Source organism: Primulina eburnea, chromosome 4 (genome assembly GCF_022965805.1).
Source record: "Primulina eburnea isolate SZY01 chromosome 4, ASM2296580v1, whole genome shotgun sequence".
Classification (NCBI taxonomy): domain Eukaryota; kingdom Viridiplantae; phylum Streptophyta; class Magnoliopsida; order Lamiales; family Gesneriaceae; genus Primulina; species Primulina eburnea.
In genome coordinates, this window is record NC_133104.1 from 40,246,213 (window position 1) to 40,267,299 (window position 21,087).

Consider the following 21,087-nt stretch of genomic DNA (forward strand, 5'->3'; position numbering starts at 1 on the left):
CCGTATGTATGGGAGGATGTTTTTCTTTCCTTTTTTTTTTTTTTTTTTGTGGCTTTTTGGAAGGAGCTATATATATCAGAGGATAGCAACTCCATTATTTCATGAACCTTTTTGAAGATCTTTATTGGTATGAGCAGATCTGATAATATTTTGGGTAAAATTTCATTCATGTTGTATAATCGCATTGATAAGATACACAAATTGAGTTTATTATAAAAATTACACAAAAACTCTTATGATACATGTGGAGATTCAAACTCTGAATTTATGTGCTAAATCACGTATAGAATTAGACAATATCATCTGTTTGTGTTGTTTTCTCAGAATCAATTTCAAGAAATCGATTAAACACATCCAAGATCCGCAATGCAATACAGAATATATGTTGTGAATCCATCAAGAATTACGATCAAACTGGATTAAAGAAACAAGAGATTTAACTCACCCAAGACACGAACATAAATCGGCCATTAATCAAACTTTTGTTCTGATTCCTCAACGTACGATATGTTTGGCAATTTTATCAAATCAAAACCCTCATGCACCGACCAACTCGATTTAGTTGACACACTGGACTCACAATACCACATTTCATTGGTCAATTTTGTAACTCATGAAAAAAAATATTATTTTTTATGTCAAAAATATTACTTTTCATTTTAGACATGAATCAGATTAACCTGTCTCATTAAGATATAGACTTGTTAGACCGTCTCACAGAAGACCGCCTCAATTATTTAAGTGGACGTTTATGTCTCAACTCAGGAGAGCTTAAGGCCAGAAATATATCACAAGACATGCTTAATAGAAGAGAATGATGTGAGAATGAAATGAACATTCTCACTCATTCGTTATTACCATATTCATAGGAATAATTATTCCATCCAATTTAGATGAGAATGATCATTTTCACCCTTTATTTACTTTTTATTTTCTATATTTATAAAATATTTTTCTTAATTAATATAAATATATATCTTAGTGATATCATCTGAGGCTTGGAATCAAAGTGAATATGATACGTGACATTGTTTTACCAAATTTTTCCTTAGTGGCTTTCGCACACATGGAGATTATTGGTTTCCAGCCTATATACCATTTTCAACTCATATTGAGCTAAGAAAAGGAAGAATTTAAATTCCAGAATAATAATGAATATAAGATTCTTATTTGGAACTTTTACAAAACATAAAAAGATTTATAAAAAATATACCAAAGAAATTAAACAACAGAGGATTTTACCGAGATCCCATAGAATCATAAATTTATTTAATAATAATAATAATAATAATAATAATAATAATAATGATAAACATTTTTAGTATTTTGAAATTTAATTAATAAATTATTTGAAAATTTAAAATAAGTTGATTTCATTCATGTTTTTTTCATAAAGAATTTGAATGAAATAAACATATCATTCCACTCATATTCTCATTTCATTCCAATGTTGATTTCATTCATATCTCCCTCCATTCCAGTATATCAATAATGACTTTACTTATCAAAGTAAGATAAATATAAATATATGAAAAGACGAAAATTGATTGCATATAATCAAACATATATGCACATTTCAAACCACTAAAGTTTAATAAATCAAATTGGTAGCGAAAATGAATGACTATTGTATCTTGTTGTATATTGACCTTTTGATTCACAATTAATCCTAGTTTTAATAGCTTAATTTTTATGCTCATTTAACCTTTAACACTAAGCTATCATGATGCGTGCTTGAGGATCGAGACCGGTGTTTCGATGAAAGGTCGCACTTTGGTTTGTTAGAGGAGAATAAAATTTTTGGTTATGTAACTTGTACATTTTTTATCAGTTAATTTATGATTTTAGTTCACTAACTAACATTTTTTTTCAATGTAAGTCATTATCATTGAAGTGTTAACTTACGTGACATCAGATTCGTTAGCATTATCTGATATTATATCATCATATTTTTTATCAGTTAATTTATGATTTTAGTCAACTAACATACAAACTACTATAATAAAATTTGGTTAAATTAAATTTCAAAATTATTCGTAAATTCCAAATATATCTTCAAACATTTTTATATAAATAAACAAGCATATTATAAATCGAGAAAAAATTATCATATAACAATAAATAATTATGAAAATATTAAATTTATGAAATTATTATTGATTATTTATGGAAATTGGAAAATAGCGAATAAGATGAAAATAAAAAAATATATAAAAATGAAACGAAGAATTTTCCAAACACAATTTATATATGTATATGTATGTATATAGTGTATACTTAAAACAAGCATATGATTTCATGCATATTAGCTTGTCTTTATGTATGTGTCTACGTACATAATATATATAATTTTGATATTTTGCTCACTTATCTTATTGATAAGGTGACATTCATATATCAGAATTATATATCCAATATATGAGTCACATCAGTTGTGGACGTGACAGACACAATGAATGAGCAGCATATCAAAACTGTTGTGTTTTGATAATTCTTGATTTTTTTATCAACCAAATAGTCCAAACATACCATTAACAATAACATTAAAAACATCACACTCAAATTTTATCAAACAAAATCATTTCCCTAAAATATTTCATACAAACAGAAAAAATTGCATATTTGCAAGAAGAAGAAAAGAAGTATTCACCAATTCCTCAAAATCAGGCTAATGTTATTTATAATCGGATCATTAAAAAATTATGGGATGGACTATTAAAAATTTGGGCTTAGTTCTCCAATATTAAGCTAATGTAAATTTTACAATATATAATCATTTATGTTGTGTTTGGATTGAAAGATTTAGATTTTAAAAGATATTTGAGATGATTTGAAATAATTCTACGTCGATTTGAAATCTATCACAATTATTCAAAAAATAAATATTTAAAATTTAAAATTCATTGTTAAATTATTTAACCAAATAAATCAATAAATTTATTATTACGAATTTGAAATAAATTATTGGATCTGGTTCGTAAATCTGGGTGAAAACGATTAATTAATTGAAGTGGGCCGTTCATCTATGGATAATGGGCCTGTCGGCAGGACGTTTGAAAGTGGGTCCCACTTAGGGTGTCGGCAAGAAATATCTTAAAACTCCCCCGTTGACTTCGCAAAAAATAAGGTATATTTCTATATGTGAAGAAAGTAAAACATTTGTCAACCTCCACACCACCCGTTACACATCTGAGCGTCTCCACCTTTTTATCATCTTCTTCTGCAGAAGAAAGTCGAAACGAAGCGGGACAAATTCTTGGGAGGCAGCAATGGAGGGTTTGATAAAGGGTTTGATCAATGTTGCATTGGACCGCATTGACGGTGGTGGTGGGGATCAAAATGAAAGGGACGAGGAGAGGTCGAGATCCACTTGGGCTGAGGTTTGGTCAACCTCTCGTTCTTGATTCTCGATCTTTGTATTTGATAAACAAGTCTTTTTGAATGTTTTGCAGGTGGTCTCTGGCGATCAGCAACCCCATCAAAACTCCGGCTTCAGCGCTCATTCTGATGTTGGGCATACACAGGTGCCTTTTTACGTTCTTGATATACCTCTAAGACGTTATTCATTTATATCAGTTATAAACCAGTCTAATGGATCGTATAGTGTATATTGGGTTGTATATGATGGAAATTTCATCGCGGGTTTAGCATCTAGCCCATAGTATTTTGGGGGCGGTTCGATTCAATAGAATGTGTCTCTCGCCTTGCGTCTGGGCTCTATGATAGCTATGCTGTACACCTTAGGCTTCTAATACTATGGTTCTTGATAAATTTTCTTGATCAGCAGTTATGCCAGAATTCAGGCCACGTTCAGTCTCCTTATTGGTTTTTTCCCTTTTCTATGTGCTTTTGTTTGTTTTGGCAGCAGGAGGCTTATGGAAGAACCGGGGGGTCAGAACACTCACGGGGATCACGAGCGAAGACGAGATATGGGCAGGTTAATTCTTGTTTTTTTTATTTTATTTCATCTTTTATCTGTCACATAGGAATGTTGCATAGAAAGGTGTTCAGTAAAATTTTCTACCACCTTGGATTGATGATTTCGTAAATCGCACGTGTACCAATTATGTGGGTCCCAGGCGTCTGAGAATGATATCAGGCTGTCAATTGGAATACTATTGGCACAGGGAATCATACTGGATTCGTACTTGGGAAGAAATATTGGGAGTAATATGAATGAGTTTAAGATGGAAGACAATAAAATTTTCTCGCAATTTAGGATTATAAATTTTGTAAAGCAAGCATAAAAGTGATTAATTGCAAGCATAGTGCATAGACGTTGTCCTAATGAATTAAGTTTTTATTCATAGGAAAAGGAATCCAGGAGAACTTATTCTCGTAACAATAACAAAATTTGTATACCATGGTTTCTGCTAAAATTTCAACTTTCATTGGTGGATGTTGTATAGGAGGGAGATGATGAAAGCAATGATGGTTGGGAGACAGTTCCCAAAAGATCTTCCAAATTGCATCACCAGGTCAAATTAAACATCATGAGACATTCATTACTGCTTGATGTTTTTCCCAAACTTTAATATCAAGATCATTTTGTTTTGATATTTTTGGTGATAGAACTTTGGACCCGTGAATTGTGTGCATGTGCATGTACATGTACATGTACAAGAATGAGCTCTAGTGTTGGTTACCCTAATTATTTATCATGTATTTGTTGTTTATCGAGAAAAAGGTTTGCTAATCTGCTAATCAAAATTTTGGAATCTACAATTATTGGAAGCATGCAAAGTTCTTATGTATTTTTTAAAGTGTGAGCTAGATCATATCATGTAATATAAGAAGTAAATAGAATTTCATAAAACATGTATTTTTTTCTTTCATATCCATGGCCACCATTGGAATGAATATGTGGATGGTTTTCAATTTGCTCTTTTTCTTTGCCAAACAATCCGAATTCTCATCCTTAAGCATGATGTGGTTTGCAATTAGACTTCTTGATCTTTATAATTCCTCATGTGTTGAATTTGTTAAGTGTGAAACTTTTTTTTCACTTGCGAGTTTAATCACCTGTCTCCACCCTTGGACCAAAGCCTTTGCTATTTTTATTATGCACCGAGGAACATTTTATTAGTGATAATTGATATACTGATTGTAGATTTGAATATATCCCAGAATCAGATTAGGTATTAATGAAATTATAACATGATGTTATGTTAAATTGCTTTCCACATCTACATCGATATCTCATTACATATATGAAAAGGCAATCCAAACTAAAAGAAGTCAATAAAGTTCTTGTTCTCAAGGCATTGTTTTGTAGAGGTGAATTTCAACTGTGAACTTTTTGTACTTCTTGTTGGATAGGTACATAAGGATCAATGGGACAATTATAAACGTCCCCTCGATGAACAAGATTACTCTGGTGGGGTTGATTGTAGTGTTGATGTAGAACCGTCACAAGATGAGCTTGCTGACCTTTCAATGGCTCTTCAAAAACTTTGGGAACTTGACTCAAACCGTTTAGTACCTGGAAAGGATTATCAGATTGATTGTGGGGAAGGAAAGAAGGTTTACCAAAGTGGAGATATGACGGAAGGAAGCTTATTTTCCTGGCTGAGTGAAGAAACTTTCAAGAGGCCCACGTTTTCAAGATTCTGTTCTCTTCTTGATAATTATAATCCACACGAAGGGTACAAAGAAGACATAACACCTCAAGAGAAGCAAGAGCAGGCAGCCTTCATAGAAGAGATAAGTAGAACCGGCCCAATCAAATATCTTCACAAGTATCTATCGGCTAAAGGCGTTGCACCTGAGAATTATCAGGATTTCAAGAGAATGTTGACAAGTCTCTGGTTTGATCTTTATGGCCGGGGCGGTACATCTGGTTCTTCTTCTGCTTTTGAACATGTTTTTGTTGGAGAAATCAAGCAACGAGGAGAACAAGAAGTTTCGGGTTTTCATAACTGGATTCAGGTACTTTTTGAACTCCTTTGCTGTCACTAAAACTTTTACTGCGGATGGTGTGCCGTTTGAGCTTAATTGAATCTAATGGAAAGCAGAAGATTTTTAATTTGATTGTGATTCAAGTTGCTCCTGTAATTATGCAAATAGATAACATTTCCATCTGAATGTGCAAGGGCTATTGACAATTTTGTCATGATTCGGAAGTCACAGTTATTTCAACATTTAGTATTTAAATTCTGTGGCGTGGAATATGCTGTCAATTCTATCCGTCTGAACTTGATTTCGTAATTTGTTATTTATCCACAGCTAAAACATGTTTCTCTCTTAAAGTAAATGTGGCATATGTTCGCAAATTTGGAGGGACTTTTGTCAGTCAAGTTATGTTTCTGTTCTCATCTGATAATTGCTGGGGAACATCCTTTACAAATTTGCAAACTCTTTGGTTAGACAATAAGCAAATACTTGTGCCTTCCTATTCTGCAGTTCTATTTAGAAGAAGCAAAGGGGAGGGTGGACTATCAAGGTTACATTTTTCCTCGAAGGCGTGGACAATTGGTAAGTTATTTGGCCTCCATTTGGCTAATTTATTAGTTAAGAAATGCTTTGGAAATGTGGAATGATATGAAAATATATATTTTGGTGTTGTTGGCCAATTAAATTCGCTTATTGTCTGAATGCAGTAGTGCCCAATGAATTATTGAAAATACAGTTAAATAGTAGACAAATTTGGATATGTGGTGGTTTGGCAATAGAATACTGATGTCAGGACTGGACTAGACGTTGAGTTCCTTGCATCCTAAATCTAGCATATTCTCAGTTACCAGCATAATTGCGAAAATATTTCAGTTACTGGTTTGATACCAACATTCCGAGTGCATATTCTCATAAAGCTGAACTCACTGAAGTATCATATATTTTACCCTCTGCTGATTTACTATAAATGATCAACGAAATAGTAACTTTGTTCTTTTGAAATTTTTTTTACTTCAAATTTTTTATATTTAGCTAAGGGGTTACAGTATAGAAAATAAGAGTTTGTGACATCTCATGTATTTCGATTATGAGAAATAAAATTGAATCCGTTGATTATAGTGGTCAAAGGATGCTGATCATGTGCTAGCTAATATTTCTGAAGCTCCCAATGTGTGATAGTGAGCACAACTTGCATGAGAAGGTCTATGGGCACCCGTAATAGCTTTTTCGTATGCTAGTGAAATATTACCTTTTTTTTATATATAATAGGCTCGATTGTAGGATAGTTGTTGAGCTACAATAGCTCGGTTCTTGAAATATTGAATATCGAAAAATTATATCGAGTTTGGTTTTCAAACCAAAGAAGACACTCAAAATAATATCTCATATTAAATATTTTGAAAAATATTTAAATGATATGCAAGTTGAACGTGTAAAAATGTTTTTGGTTGAAGTATTTTATCAAATACATGATATGCAATATTTTGGGTATTTGAAAAAAATATAAAATGCTTCAACGATATATCTTAAAAACAGTAGTAATAATTAAATGCAATAAATAAATAGAGTAACAGACACGAATTTGTTTATGGATGTTCGAATATTAACAACTTGTACGTCGCACAATTCTTTGTACAAAACCATTTCAACTTATGACTTATCTATGACCTAATTGAAACTCCTAGCACATGTGATTGTAGGATGCAAACTCACAATCCGCATAATGTTTAACGTTTCTTATTCCAAGATTTCAAACATCAATCTTCAATGTTTTGTGTGAAGACCTACTCATCTAAATTTTGAAGCTCAACTTTCATGTATACGTGTGAGTGATTGTGTGTGAGGAATTTTACAGTATATGTATATATCACATGTATCCTCACACTTGGGGTTGCTATTATTCTAATTAATTTCTTCATTTAAGTTGCTCATGTTTTGAATCTCCTACCAAAACTTGTATTTGATATTCAATATGTTGTATTTATGGTATTGAAGAATGATATAGACGTTGAGACCTAATTCAGACTTTGAGTTGTGAAGATGATTTATAGATCGTTATTTTATCTTTGTAACACATTTTGAATCGACCTTTGTGATGCAAACTAAATCGTTCCATTTGAATAATCGAGTTAAGAGATATGACCAACATACCAAAACTTGTCAGACTGAGCTGATGGTTGTTTCCGTTTCCGTCAGCTCGATCTTATGACTAATAGTTTGCCTAGATAACGTTCGAACCAACTGATCTGTTGTGAAATATGACTTGCGTAAAATTGAGTTTCCTATTCAGTCGTTTTGGTTGCTTGTCATTTGCATCACCGAACTCTGGGATATAAATGAAACATTGCATCTCACTATATTTTCAGTTTAATTGATTTCAAGTTTCAGTTTCCAACTTGAGATAGCAACTTAACACTCGAGTTGTTAGAAAAACAATAAAAAGTTTTGTTTTCATAAAAATCAAGATTGCTTGTGTTCTTAACCCAAACAACATATAAAGTTGCGATTTATTGACTCGAACTAACTTGCTTCTATGTGCCTTAATGATTTTACTCACTAAAATTCTCAAATGCTTATTTTTTGCATTTTATGGCTCAGCAACTAGTGTTGAAACTAAACAGTGCAGGGCTTTGCCATGTAAAAGTAGCTGAACCTGTTCTTCAGTGTCTGGACAATGTTAAGATATGATGAAGAATGAAATATATTAGTTGATAAATCATGATGGTACTAGTGGAGTGTGGAATAATGTTATTCTGCAGTTGGAATGAATATTTTGAAAGGCTTGGAGCTGCTAGCTTGTTATTTGACATTATCATTCTTCTCTGGACGATGGGTCAGCTTGGCTGACTACCGTACCGAACATCGGATATTACAGTTGAAATAGACCCTTATATTTCAAAGGCCTGCTTTTAGCTTACTTGTTTGTAGGATGCACAGAACCATTTAGTTGCGGAAAGAATGAGGTTGGATGGAAAACTTTTGTTTTTCCCAATTGAAACGATGAATCCTTAGAATCCGATACATGAGAAGCTTCTCAAGAATTTGGCTCTAGTAAAACTAATAAGATAACCTTTCGAACTCTTTAGTTATTGATTTGGAATTAATTAATACCTTGTGTTTATGCATGGTTCTTTTGTCCTTCCAGTGCAGACTTTTTGTTGTATTATGTTCATTAAAATTTTCCTTACTATGAAAGATGTCATGTCCATTTAACACCTTTGTTTTGTTTCTTATGTTCTTGTTCAGTAAAAGATGACTCTTTGAGGCATCTTTATATAAATGTTACGTGATCGATTGATCCTATTACCTATATATATTGTGAGTGCATGTGTCTTGTTCGCGCAATTAGTGGTGACATTTTGTGGGGACTTTTACTTCCCAAAGCTTGTGATTTTGATGGTGTAAAGAACATCACAACTACGATTGTCCATACTCATCACATGGGTCGCACGTTAATACCAACAAACCATGTTTATGTTCTGACATTTGTTCATAGATGTCTCATTGTCTAGTGTTCCAGAAAAAAAGGATGCTCCTATATCGACCATTTTTTTCTGATCCGTTGTTATCTGAATCCTCCCTCTTGCAGCCCGACTCAGAGACGCAACTGCTTACCATCCAGTTCGAATGGAATGGTGTCCTGAAATCCGTGTCGAGCACTTTGGTAGGTGTGAGCCCTGAGTTTGAAGTGGCAATTTATACACTCTGCTTCTACTTGGGAGGAGAAGATAATCATGTTGAGCTCGGCCCGTACCTTGTAAATATCAAATGCTATCGTCTGGGCAACAGAATCGGATCTGTTTTTCCGATTGCTGACTGTTGAATAAATCCAATCTACATGTTGTATTTTTGTATCTTTTACTCTCTGTTGCCAAATTCTTAAGCTGTCTCTAGTTATCATATATTATTGTTTTCTGATTTTGAGTTACTCGACGGTGTGTGCATTATATATGGGTTGTATTCTATAAAATTATTTGTTAGAAATTTGGTATAATTATTAATTAATAGTATATTATGTATCCAATTTTTTTAAAAAAAATAATAAAACTTCCCCAGTTTGATATGTCCACGATGCTTACATATTGGCCTCTGAGTCTGGGCAAAACTTATGTGAGACGGTCTCATGGGTCATATTCGTGACATGGATATCTTATTTGGGTCATCTACGAAAAAATATTATTTTTTATGTTAAAAGTATTACTTTCTATTGTGAATATGTGTAGGGTTGATCTGTCTCATAGATTAAGATCCGTGAGATGGTTTCACATAAGATCCACTCCTGAGTCTGAGAGGCAGGCTGCCTAATCAATTCGGGTTTTTGGATTAAAATTTGGACACATATTTCTTCTACAGATTAAACACACGTCGATTTCAATTTAAAAACAGTAGAAATATATTACAATTGACTTTGTTTTTCCTTTTATGTAATAAACTGATTGTCATCTCATTATGTCGAAGAAAATTTGTTGGATTTATCCGAAATTGTGAGATTTTGACTTAAAATATGGTCATAGTCACTTAGATCGAGGTTTTTCCCCTAACAATTGGCATGTGTTCAAAATAATAGTATTGTTAGATAGAATTATAAAAAAAATATTTTTGTTAACGATTAATACGTGGCATTTTGGTTGTTATACGGTTTAAAATAAAAAATTATGTTGTTATATATCGTTGACTATAATTTAGCTTGGTAAACCGGCAAATCATCAGTTTATGCTAAAATTTTCAAAGTAGGTGATGGTTTACTACTTTTGAATGTCAAATTAAAATTTATTATTAACATAACAAATTTATTGTTTAATCAATATGAGTGTGTGACACTTGAAGCACACGATTGTTTGTAATAAATTAGACTTTTGTGTGACTCTGTGTGTTTTTTTTTTAAGAACTCTGTGTATTTTATTTAATTAATGTTGTTATTTTTTTGGAGAATATTTAATGTTGTTATGGGGAAGATATTTTGTTGGAAAATTACAAGAGTAGGTCTCTTGTAAGACGGTTTCACGAATCTTTATCTGTAATATATATATATATATATATATATATATATATATATATATATATATATATATATATATAATATATATATATATATGACCACCCAATCGTCAACTTTATAAAATGGATCCACAAAATTTCATTAGAAAAAAAACAAAGTAAAATGTCAATTCGAACGTTGTTATAATATATACGTTTTGTCGAATCAATTATGGTCCTATAATTATATCTCGGCGATTGATTTTGCTCATATTGTTAAATTTCTATAATTATATGGTTAAAAAAACATGACATGCACGATATTTATTAGTGTAATTATAAAATTTTAACAATCATATTAGTCGTATAGTTATATAATTTTGAAAAAAAAAACTAAAATCAATGTTTTTTTCAAAAATTTATTTAGAATAAATAAAGCAACAATTTTATCAAATAAAAACTTCAATTATAGACAACAAACTCTTACATATTTAGTGTAATTAAAAAAAAGGCTTATCAAAATTATCTTTTTTCAAATTTATTAACTACAATAGTACAATTCATAATATAGTCTGATAAATATTTAGATGTAACACTACAAGTTTTAAATACACATAAAATAATAATCCCCACACCAATTTTGTTGATCCCTTCATACAAGAAGAAATATGTTCAATATAATTATTTTATCTCAAAATTTAATTATATTTCACTGCAAAAAATAGGTAATTAATTTAAAATATTGTATTCCAATAAACCCATATATTCGAAAAACATGTATTTAATTTATTTGGTAAACCTTCCTCGAGTCAAACCTTCCATAAGACCATTTGGTAAACCCCCATATATTCGAAAAACATATAATTAAATTTAAACAAATGTCTAATTTTTTTGTTTTTATTATTATTATTATTTTATTTTTATCACTCCGTAATTCATGGCAAAGTCTATATGGGCAAACAAATATGCATATATATATATATATATATATATATATATATATATATTGTTTTATTCAGTAATCAATTATACATTTAGTGGATATATTGTGAGACACAGTGTTTTGAATAAAAATATTCGTGAGACGAGTTGACTTGACCTATAATCATTTTAAAAAGTAATATTTTTGACATAAAAATGATATTTTTGGTGAATTCAGCTGAATCGAAGATCCGTATAACTAAATTAACCTATAAAACGGTTTCACATGTGTTTTTGTGATTTAAAATTCCTAAAAACATAGATACTTCTGTCATATTAAATGAGATGCGTGTACATATAATGTATTCCATCCAACACGTTCATTTTATAAATAATAGGTCTCTTGTGAGACAGTCTCACAAATCTTTATCTGTGAAACGGGTCAAACCTACTGATACTCACAATAAAAAGTAATACCCTTAACATAAAAAATAATAATTTTTCATGGATGACCTAAATAAGAGATTCGTCTCACAAAATACGACCTGTGAGACCGTCTCACACAAGTTTTTACTTTTTTTAAATCAATCGTTTAACCACGGATGAATAGAATTATGGAGGACAGAACATAATATATTATTTATTTGACGCCATGCATTAAATTTTTATTGTGGAACATAATATGGTAAAAATGGAAGAGCCGTCTTTGAGATGATATTACATATTTATATATATGAGACGAGTTGATTCGTCAACATCTTGAGTAAAAAAGTAATACATTTGACATAAAAAATAATATTTTTTTTATGAGTAAGGTCGGATAAAAAAATATGTCTTATAAAATTAACTTGTGAGATTATCTCATATGAATTTTTTTTAAAATTGAAAGATCGGTAGCCTATTAAAACATGGGACGGCCATAAATAAATGTTAATGATTAATGAAAGTAAAGTGTATTTATCCATCATTCTCGAATTATTTAATACTTTGGACGTCATGGGATTGTATACATGTTGGCCATCCAATGCCGTGTCAGGGGTGTGCAAAAATTCGCTTAAATCGAATTAATTATTAATCGATTGAATTGAATTAATTCAAAATTTTGATTCGGTTGATTTGAGAATTCGATTTTGAAAAACAAATCTATTAATTCGGTTCGATATCGATTTTCGTAAAAAAAAATCGGTTAAAGAATTATTAAATTAATAATTTTGATTTTTTTTATTAAACTTTACGTATAATTTATAATATTTTTATATTTAATATTGTACAAAATTATTTTTATTTTAAATTTTTTATGAATAATGTGTTTTATATACAATCTTTTTAATTTTATTATTTTTTTTAAAAAAAATGATTGATTCGGTTACCAACTGAAATAGTCGATTTTAATTTTATTCAGTTAATTCGATTTTAGTGAGAAATCGAATCGGTTCAAATCCAGCTAAATCGATTTTCGGTTAATTCAGTTAAACTGAACCGACTTAACCGAAAGTTCACCCCGAAATACAGTATCTCATGCTTATCAAGGTAATTAAATATATGATCGAATTATTTGAATCATATATATGTAATAAGTTAGTAGTAATATTTATTATATTTTTGGGACTCTTACCATATGATCTGAACTCGAATAGACTACTTTAAACATATATGATTTATTATATATAACATAATTATCATGATAATGCTTAGTTTTCATATAAAATTAAAATATTCGCTTTGAAAAATAAATATTTTTATACTTTTGCATGATGACATATAGCCTAAAGTTTGGTCTAAAGAAGATCATTTGGCATAAATTTGGCTTGTTTCTTACACGCAAGGTTACAAACAAATGCGTCTCTTTTTTCTACTTTCTTTTTTTGTTTGTTTTTCCCCCACTTTCAGTGGCTCGTAAATTATGATAAACACAAGGAGATTGAAGAGGATTACAAAATGGTTGTCCACCATATGTTCTTCGAGATAATATAAGTTAAGGAGTATGTCTGTTGCAATACGATCTAACGAATCTTTATCTGTGAGACGAGTCAATCCTATCGATGTTCACAATAAAAAATAATACTCTTAGCATAAAAAATAATATTTTTTCATGGATGATCAAAATGAGATATCCGTCTCAAAAAATACGATCCGTAAGACCGTCTCACACAAAATTTTGCTTATAAGTGAGTACCAGATCATGTGTGCTCACAAAAGTGCGCATAATAAAAAAAAACTATATATTAATCGAGCCAGTAAATCTATCTTTTTAATTTAATTCTATTCAAGTAATTATTATTATTTTTCAAAATTACATGTGAATATTTTACTTTACTATCTATTTAATATTATATATTCATATTATCCCTTTTTATTTCTTTTTTATTTTATCTTTGAAGGAATATAAAAATAAAGATAGTATGGGTCATGTGACTTACATCCATCGGAAAAAAAGTTTGAAGGGCTAAAACTCCATTATTATTTATTTTCTTCTCTTAATTTTAATGCAACGATCCCGGCTGTATATAGGTTAAATATAAATACGACGGGAAAAATCTCTCCTAATTAATATATCCATAAAGTTTGTGTCAAATATAAAATATCTATCTATAAAAAATATATATAAATATTCTTGATGAGATTAAATATAATGTTATTTTATTAGAGAGAACCAAAGTATCCATTAAATAAATCGTTAATAGCTACATATGTTAATAAAGATATATAAGAACATTCAACCCGAGATAAATACGAAGGGGGAGAGACAAAGTAAATGTGTAAGAACCTTCAATTCAAAACAAAAGAAAAGGCAAGACAAAACAAATTGTGTGAGACAGTGAGCCAGTCGGTCTCTTTTTAAAAGTTAGACTCAGGACTCAAATATTGTTAGGATCGGCTCTGCATATAAATATCATCTACCAAACCCAAGAGAGGAGTTACATTATTTTTTTATTTGATACATACATGGCAACATATTGAACCATGATATATGATTCATCACTCAGTATCAAGTCATTTGATGTGTGGATAAATGTACTACCCATATGAGTATCATCTACCAAACCCAAGGGAAGCTACATTATTTTTTTATTTGATACATGTGACTTTGTTACAATAATATGATGGATCTTAAAAAACAAAAGCCTAAAAGTAGCAAAAAACAAACTTTTATATTACATCAAAAATGTTACTACCCATTTCTCAACTCAAGTTTAGTTGATTATTATATATAAAATCATCAATGAGATACTACGACGGGAATATTACTTTCACTGCATTTCCAACAACTATAATTAAACAAAATATACGGGGTTTATCTTTGATGTCATATAATTTATTTTTAAATATAATTGTGGTAGTAGAATTTATCACGAGAGTAATGCTCTCCATCTATGTTTGATCTAAACTTTATAAAATAAGATAAATGTATCATTATTTTGAATAAACTAGAAAATATTTACTGAATAATTATTTCAATATAATTGGTTTCAATTTTCAAAGCTGCATTAATTCAACTTTATCTCTTACTATCCTATCAAGTATGAAATAACATTAAATAGTGATTACTACGAATACTTTCTTCCCAAATCGGTCCACCAATTATAATGGAATAGGAAATCCTCCGCAACCAAGTCCACGCAAGGACAGCTCAACGGTACCTTGATACAATCAGGGACGTAGCCAGAAAATATTTTCATTCTGGGCTGAATGAATCGATAAATAACATTAAATAATATAAATCAAATATTTAAAAATTCATTCACGTAAAATTTCCAACCAGCAGGAGACTAGTAGCTCTCATCCTCTTGTTTCCATTTTTGGGGACGACAATGGAAGAAAACCCTTAGGAAATGGGCTAAATATTGAGCTAAAAATTTAAAATACAAGGCTAAAGTTTTAAAAAAACGAAAAATCAATCCATATTCCTAAGTAGACCCAAAAAAGTAGACTGGGCTGGAGCCCACCCCAACCTTTGGGGTGGCTCCGTCCCTAAATACAATCACTCCAACGTTTCACAAAGAAATAATATTCAACGACTATAAAACAAAATAATTGTTTTTTTTTACACATGATATTTTAGTTTATAATAATCAAATATTATAAAATAGTATATCCGAGTTACACATATATATGATACGTATTTTGTGAGACAGTCTTACATATCTTTATTCGTGAGACGAATCAACATTACTTATATTTCTAATAAAAAATAATATTTTTGACTTTCATGAGTGACTCAAATAGAATATATGTATCACAAAATTGATCTATGAAACCGTCTCACTATAGATATCTTCTTCCAATGCCTCAACCAATTTGACTTCTCTATTTTTTTTAAAAAATAAATTTTCTTATAATATATTATGTTTGGTAAAAAAAAATTGATATAGATTTACAATATGTGATTGTTTATATGAAAATTCATTAGCAGAAAGTTTGAATATTTCTAAATGTGGAGTACCTCGTTTTCTAATCATATATAATATCTAAATCACTATATAATGAAGCTATTATTAATAAAGGTACAAAACATGTTGTGTGCATAAAATTATTAGTTTGAATAATTATTTTTTAAAAATTAAACCAAAAGTAGAATAATATATAATAAAAAGAAGTAAAAAAAATTGACAATAAATTGTAAAAGAATGAAATATTCAATTTGAATGAGAGGAAATATATAAATTAAGGACATTTTTGCATAAAATCCAGAAAACCAGATTATCCCAATTATTAAAAAATATGCATAAAATCCAGAAAACCAGATTATCCCAATTATCAATAATCTATAATTCCCCTACCCTCAGGCCCGGCCCGGCCAACCAAGCCTAGCGCCATCCTCCCTTAAAATGTATATACACTGTTCCTTTGTTCGATGTTTCACACACAAAACACACACACACAACGGTGTTTTCAAGATTCAACCTTAAAATATCTCCTCATTTCGACTTCCCTTTCGCAATCATTTTCAGAGAAACCAAACTCCATCACTCATACACACCCCAAGCTTCGATCTTACGAAAGTGCATATACATATCATGTACACTTTAAAGGTGGAAACATCTTTGGCGATTTGTTTCTATTTATAACAACTCAAGAATAAAAAGGGAGCTGAAATCTCTATTTGGGATGTTTTAAAGGAATCGAAATCGGGAAGAAGAAATGGGAGGAAAGGTCTGCGGAAGAAAAGTGGTTCCGGGTTGTTTAATCGGATGGTTGGTCTTGAATCTTGCTGCAGTGAGTGTAGTGTCCGAGAGGAGGGTTCACAAAAACGCGTATGCTACAATGATGTATATGGGTACTCCCAGAGATTACGAGTTCTACGTGGCCACCCGTGTGATGCTCAGATCTCTCGGAGAGCTTAAGGTTGATGCTGATCTTGTTGTCATTGCCTCCATGGATGTGCCCCACCACTGGGTTCAAGCTCTGTAAGTAAATCAACCTGGCTCCTCGTATTCTCTCTCATTTCTTGGGGTGTCTCGAGTGGAAAATGCATTTCTTGTTCTGGGTTCTGGAATTCATTACAGATATTGCTTTGAAATTAAACGAACACGACATTTTTCGTTGGCGTGTGGCAAGTTTCTTGCTTAAAATATTATCGAATTTTTTGTAGGGTGAATTTGCTGTTATTTCCTGTTACTGGAAATGAATTTAACATCTTATTTTATTCATCTTTGAATCGTCGAAAATTATTACAAAAATTTGCAAGTCTGCTTTCTCCATCAATATCTTTCTTCCACGATATATTGACAGACTCGGTAACGGGGAAGGAAAGGGAAAGACTTTTCAGTGGGTTTCCTCGCTCCTTAGTTTACTTTTTACGCGAAAAATAAAACCCAAGGAGATTTCAGATGCTTTTGAATTTTTCCAATGGTGCCTAAATCAGATTCTACAGTATTTGGACTGATTGATTTGATAAAAAGAAAGAGTAATCTTTACTTATTTTTTTGGCTTAAATCCAGTTTGTAAGAGAGGAGTTGGTCAACACGTGAGCAAATAATCAATCACATGTAGTCCTCGGTTAATAATATCAATATAATATTAAGCCAATCGAGACAAAACGGCATGCCATGTTTTCGCCGAAACGAGATATTTTTTTCTCTTATGTTTATTCTATTTCGTCATCAAATTAGAAACCTTATTATACCGTTTTTCTTTTCATAAAATATTATCTATAATATAATATAATATAATGATTTGTAGGGTTGATAAATGAATTGGCGTGAAAATGAAGCACATTGATTCGTTATTCTTCGATAAATATGCTTTCTTGGCTTTTGCCTTAAATTTGGCAATTATAGATGTCTTTTCTTTTCTTTTCTTTTCTTTTCTTTAAAGATATATACTTGTGTGTAGCGGAGTTAGATAGAATCCCAATTGGTTTGAGCTACACCAATAGCTTGTCATATTAATGAGTCAGTGGGTCAACTTTCACAAGTGGTCTCTCTCTATCATAATTCTTAGTTATCTTATTTCAAATGATATTTTTATTTTTTCTATTTATCTCAATATGCAATATTGGAATATTGCTCGGTGGGGCTGCCAATTGGCAAGTAGGACACTTTCTTCATCTGTCTCTATCCAGTGTCCACGGGCCACTGAGTTGTGTACAAATCTTTTCGTCTAATTATGATATTATTTATGCTTGCAGTCGACTCACAAAATGTTATCTTTATCATCATGGGAACAATGAGTCATGAAAAGATATCGTTTAGTGGACGAATACAGAATTATTAGGCCTACTTGCAAGATAAGTTTTGGATGTTACAAAATGCTTGCTAATCTTGCTAGCGTGTGGATTTTCTCATATATTTTTTATGACCAAAACATGGAACTAGTGTGTGATGTCTCATCCAGACAGTGTAATGGTCTTAGCAAGGGAGAAATGACACATTTTAGTCTGCCAGATGTTTTTTAATTTGTGTATGAATCAGATTGTTTTGAAGTATTTATATCTTGTATTCTTGTGCCACAGCAATTTGGATCGTGCTAGGCTTGTATAGGATTTATGGGACTGACGGTATCCGACAACTAGTGATATATATGGTATGATACCGAGTGATATGCCGACCAATCTCGCTAGATTAAAAAAACAGAACCTGTTTTTGTTTGCTGTTCGACTTGTGATGACATTATCTGCATTAGCAAGGAGCCGTACGTCTATCCCAAGAAAATACCATGATCGTGGTTTCTTTTCTTTTCGTGATTTAGGGAACAGGAAGATGGGGCGAAGGTGATGCGAGTTAACAATATACAAAATCCATATAGCAGCCAATCTAATTTTGACTGGAGATTTAAACTAACACTGAACAAGCTTTATGCATGGAATTTAGTCGATTACGAGCGTGTGGTCATGCTTGATGCCGACAATCTCTTCCTCCAAAGAGCTGATGAACTTTTCCAATGTGGGCGGTTTTGTGCAGTCTTCATCAATCCTTGTATCTTCCACACCGGTCTCTTTGTTTTGCAGGTGCGAGATTCGCCCCTAGCATATGTTTCCCTTCAAAATGTAATGCTTAAAACACTATAATGCTTATCGATCAGTGTGCAACCAATAAATGATTGTGTAAACTAACATAATCAGAGGAGTGTATCATTGATTTCTTGGTGAAAATTCACGTGTGATTACTGCAGCCATCGGTGATGGTGTTCAATGATATGATTCATGAGTTGGAGAAAGGAAGAAGTAACCCGGATGGTGCAGACCAAGGTTTTATTGGAAGCTACTTCCCTGATTTACTAGATCGGCCAATGTTTAATCCTCCTTCAAATGGAACAAAGCTTGAAGGAACCTATAGGCTTCCTCTAGGTTATCAAATGGATGCTTCTTATTATTGTAAGCACGTCAAGCTCCTAACTTTTTAATGATTTTGCCCATTCACGATCATGTTTTCTTGTGTCTTGTTAATGTTATGTCACTATTTGGATCTAGATCTCAGGCTTCGGTGGAGTGTACCATGTGGACCTAACAGTGTTGTCACCTTTCCTGGTGCTCCATGGTTGAAACCATGGTATTGGTGGTCGTGGCCAGTTCTACCTCTAGGACTCCAATGGCATAAACAACGGCTTCAAACGTTAGGGTATGGTTTTTTTGGAACCTTGCCAAAAAATGGGCGGTTATGTGTCTTCTGAGTGAGAGAATGAGAAGTTTGATATAGTGATAGCAAGAGTCGTCACATTAAGTATGAAAAATGTTTTTCTTTTCCTTCGAGAAAGAGGCAACCAATCCTATTATTCTCCTTGTGGTTCTATCCTTGGCCATCTTGCTGTCGACGTTGGTTATTTTCAAATTCTTCAGCGTTTATGGCTGTGTTATCGACAAAGCGTGCAACTCTTTGGCCAACATGCTCTTGATTACTTGTAACATGATCTAATCTGTTCATTTATCGCTTTCCAACAGGTATGGTGCAGAAATGCCTATGGTATTCATTGAAGCTGTATTCTACATAGGAATAATGGCTGTGGCACGTGTAGCACGTCCCAATTTATCCAAGTTATGCTATCGTCGAGAAGAAAAGAGCATCTTCGTACAAATGTGCTACAAATTGATTGCCATATGGTCCATTCTTGCTGCGTATATTGTTCCTTTCTTCTTAATTCCCCACACTATTCACCCACTTATTGGCTGGAGTCTCTATTTGCTCGGTGCCTTCTCACTTTCTTGCATTGCAACCAACGCTTTTCTTCTACCAATGCTTCCCATATTAGTGCCATGGATCGAAATCTTGGGAACCCTTGTCGTTATGGCTTACCCTTGGTATCCCAATGGTGTTGTGAGGGCACTCTCGGTGTTCGCCTACTCGTTTTGCTGCTCGCCTATCCTCTGGATGTCGTTTTCTAAGATCATGTCATCCCTTCAAATATCTCTTGAAAGGGAAGCGTTCTTGCCTAGATTAGGTGAAAATGCATCAGCCTCGGGTTTCAACAAGTTGTACTGAGACTGATCTACAGAATTTCATTCTCCATGGAGTAAAGTGGAGGTGGAGATTTATGATTTAGAACGTTCGGACCCCATTTTACTTCATCCTTGGCTAGCTTTACGCAACTATTTGCGTTCACGAAGCAAGTGGGATTCTGTCAACCGTGTTCTGATCCGAGTTGATCAGCGTAGAATCGATAATTTCGTGATTGATCGATCAAATTGATTTTCATAAAGTAAATATGTATCGATAATCAATCTTGCTGTGAACCGACGTATATATAACTTATGTATCTATTCCAATTTCGTAGCCGAAGCTGCAACATGCCGAATAGGTTCAGAATCTCTCAGGTTACACGAGTGAAAAAAATGTATGATCAAATTATCGGTCTTGCCAA

At 32.0% G+C, this 21,087-nt stretch overlaps 2 protein-coding genes across 5 annotated transcripts; both read left to right on the plus strand.

Moving 5' to 3' along the window:
- The first annotated feature begins 3,134 nt into the window (after positions 1-3,134).
- Positions 3,135-9,902, plus strand: LOC140828892 (uncharacterized). Of its 4 annotated transcripts, none has more exons than XM_073191760.1 (7): positions 3,136-3,380; positions 3,453-3,524; positions 3,866-3,937; positions 4,410-4,478; positions 5,320-5,928; positions 6,403-6,474; positions 9,482-9,902. In XM_073191760.1, the coding sequence occupies exons 1-7, from the start codon at positions 3,270-3,272 to the stop codon at positions 9,713-9,715; spliced, it is 1,239 nt and encodes a 412-aa protein (XP_073047861.1). In that variant the 5' UTR covers positions 3,136-3,269; the 3' UTR covers positions 9,716-9,902. The 4 variants fall into 4 exon arrangements, with proteins under 4 accessions (XP_073047863.1, XP_073047864.1, XP_073047861.1 ...); XM_073191761.1 differs by having other exon boundaries at positions 3,137-3,380; positions 3,869-3,937; XM_073191762.1 differs by lacking the exon at positions 4,410-4,478 and having other exon boundaries at positions 3,135-3,380.
- A 6,737-nt stretch (positions 9,903-16,639) lies between these two features.
- LOC140828894 (putative glucuronosyltransferase PGSIP8) lies at positions 16,640-21,005 on the plus strand. Its single transcript, XM_073191764.1, has 5 exons — positions 16,640-17,198; positions 18,982-19,240; positions 19,405-19,606; positions 19,703-19,850; positions 20,171-21,005. Exons 1-5 carry the CDS (start codon positions 16,933-16,935, stop codon positions 20,706-20,708), a joined length of 1,413 nt encoding a protein of 470 aa, XP_073047865.1. The 5' UTR covers positions 16,640-16,932; the 3' UTR covers positions 20,709-21,005.
- The last annotated feature ends 82 nt before the right edge of the window (positions 21,006-21,087 follow it).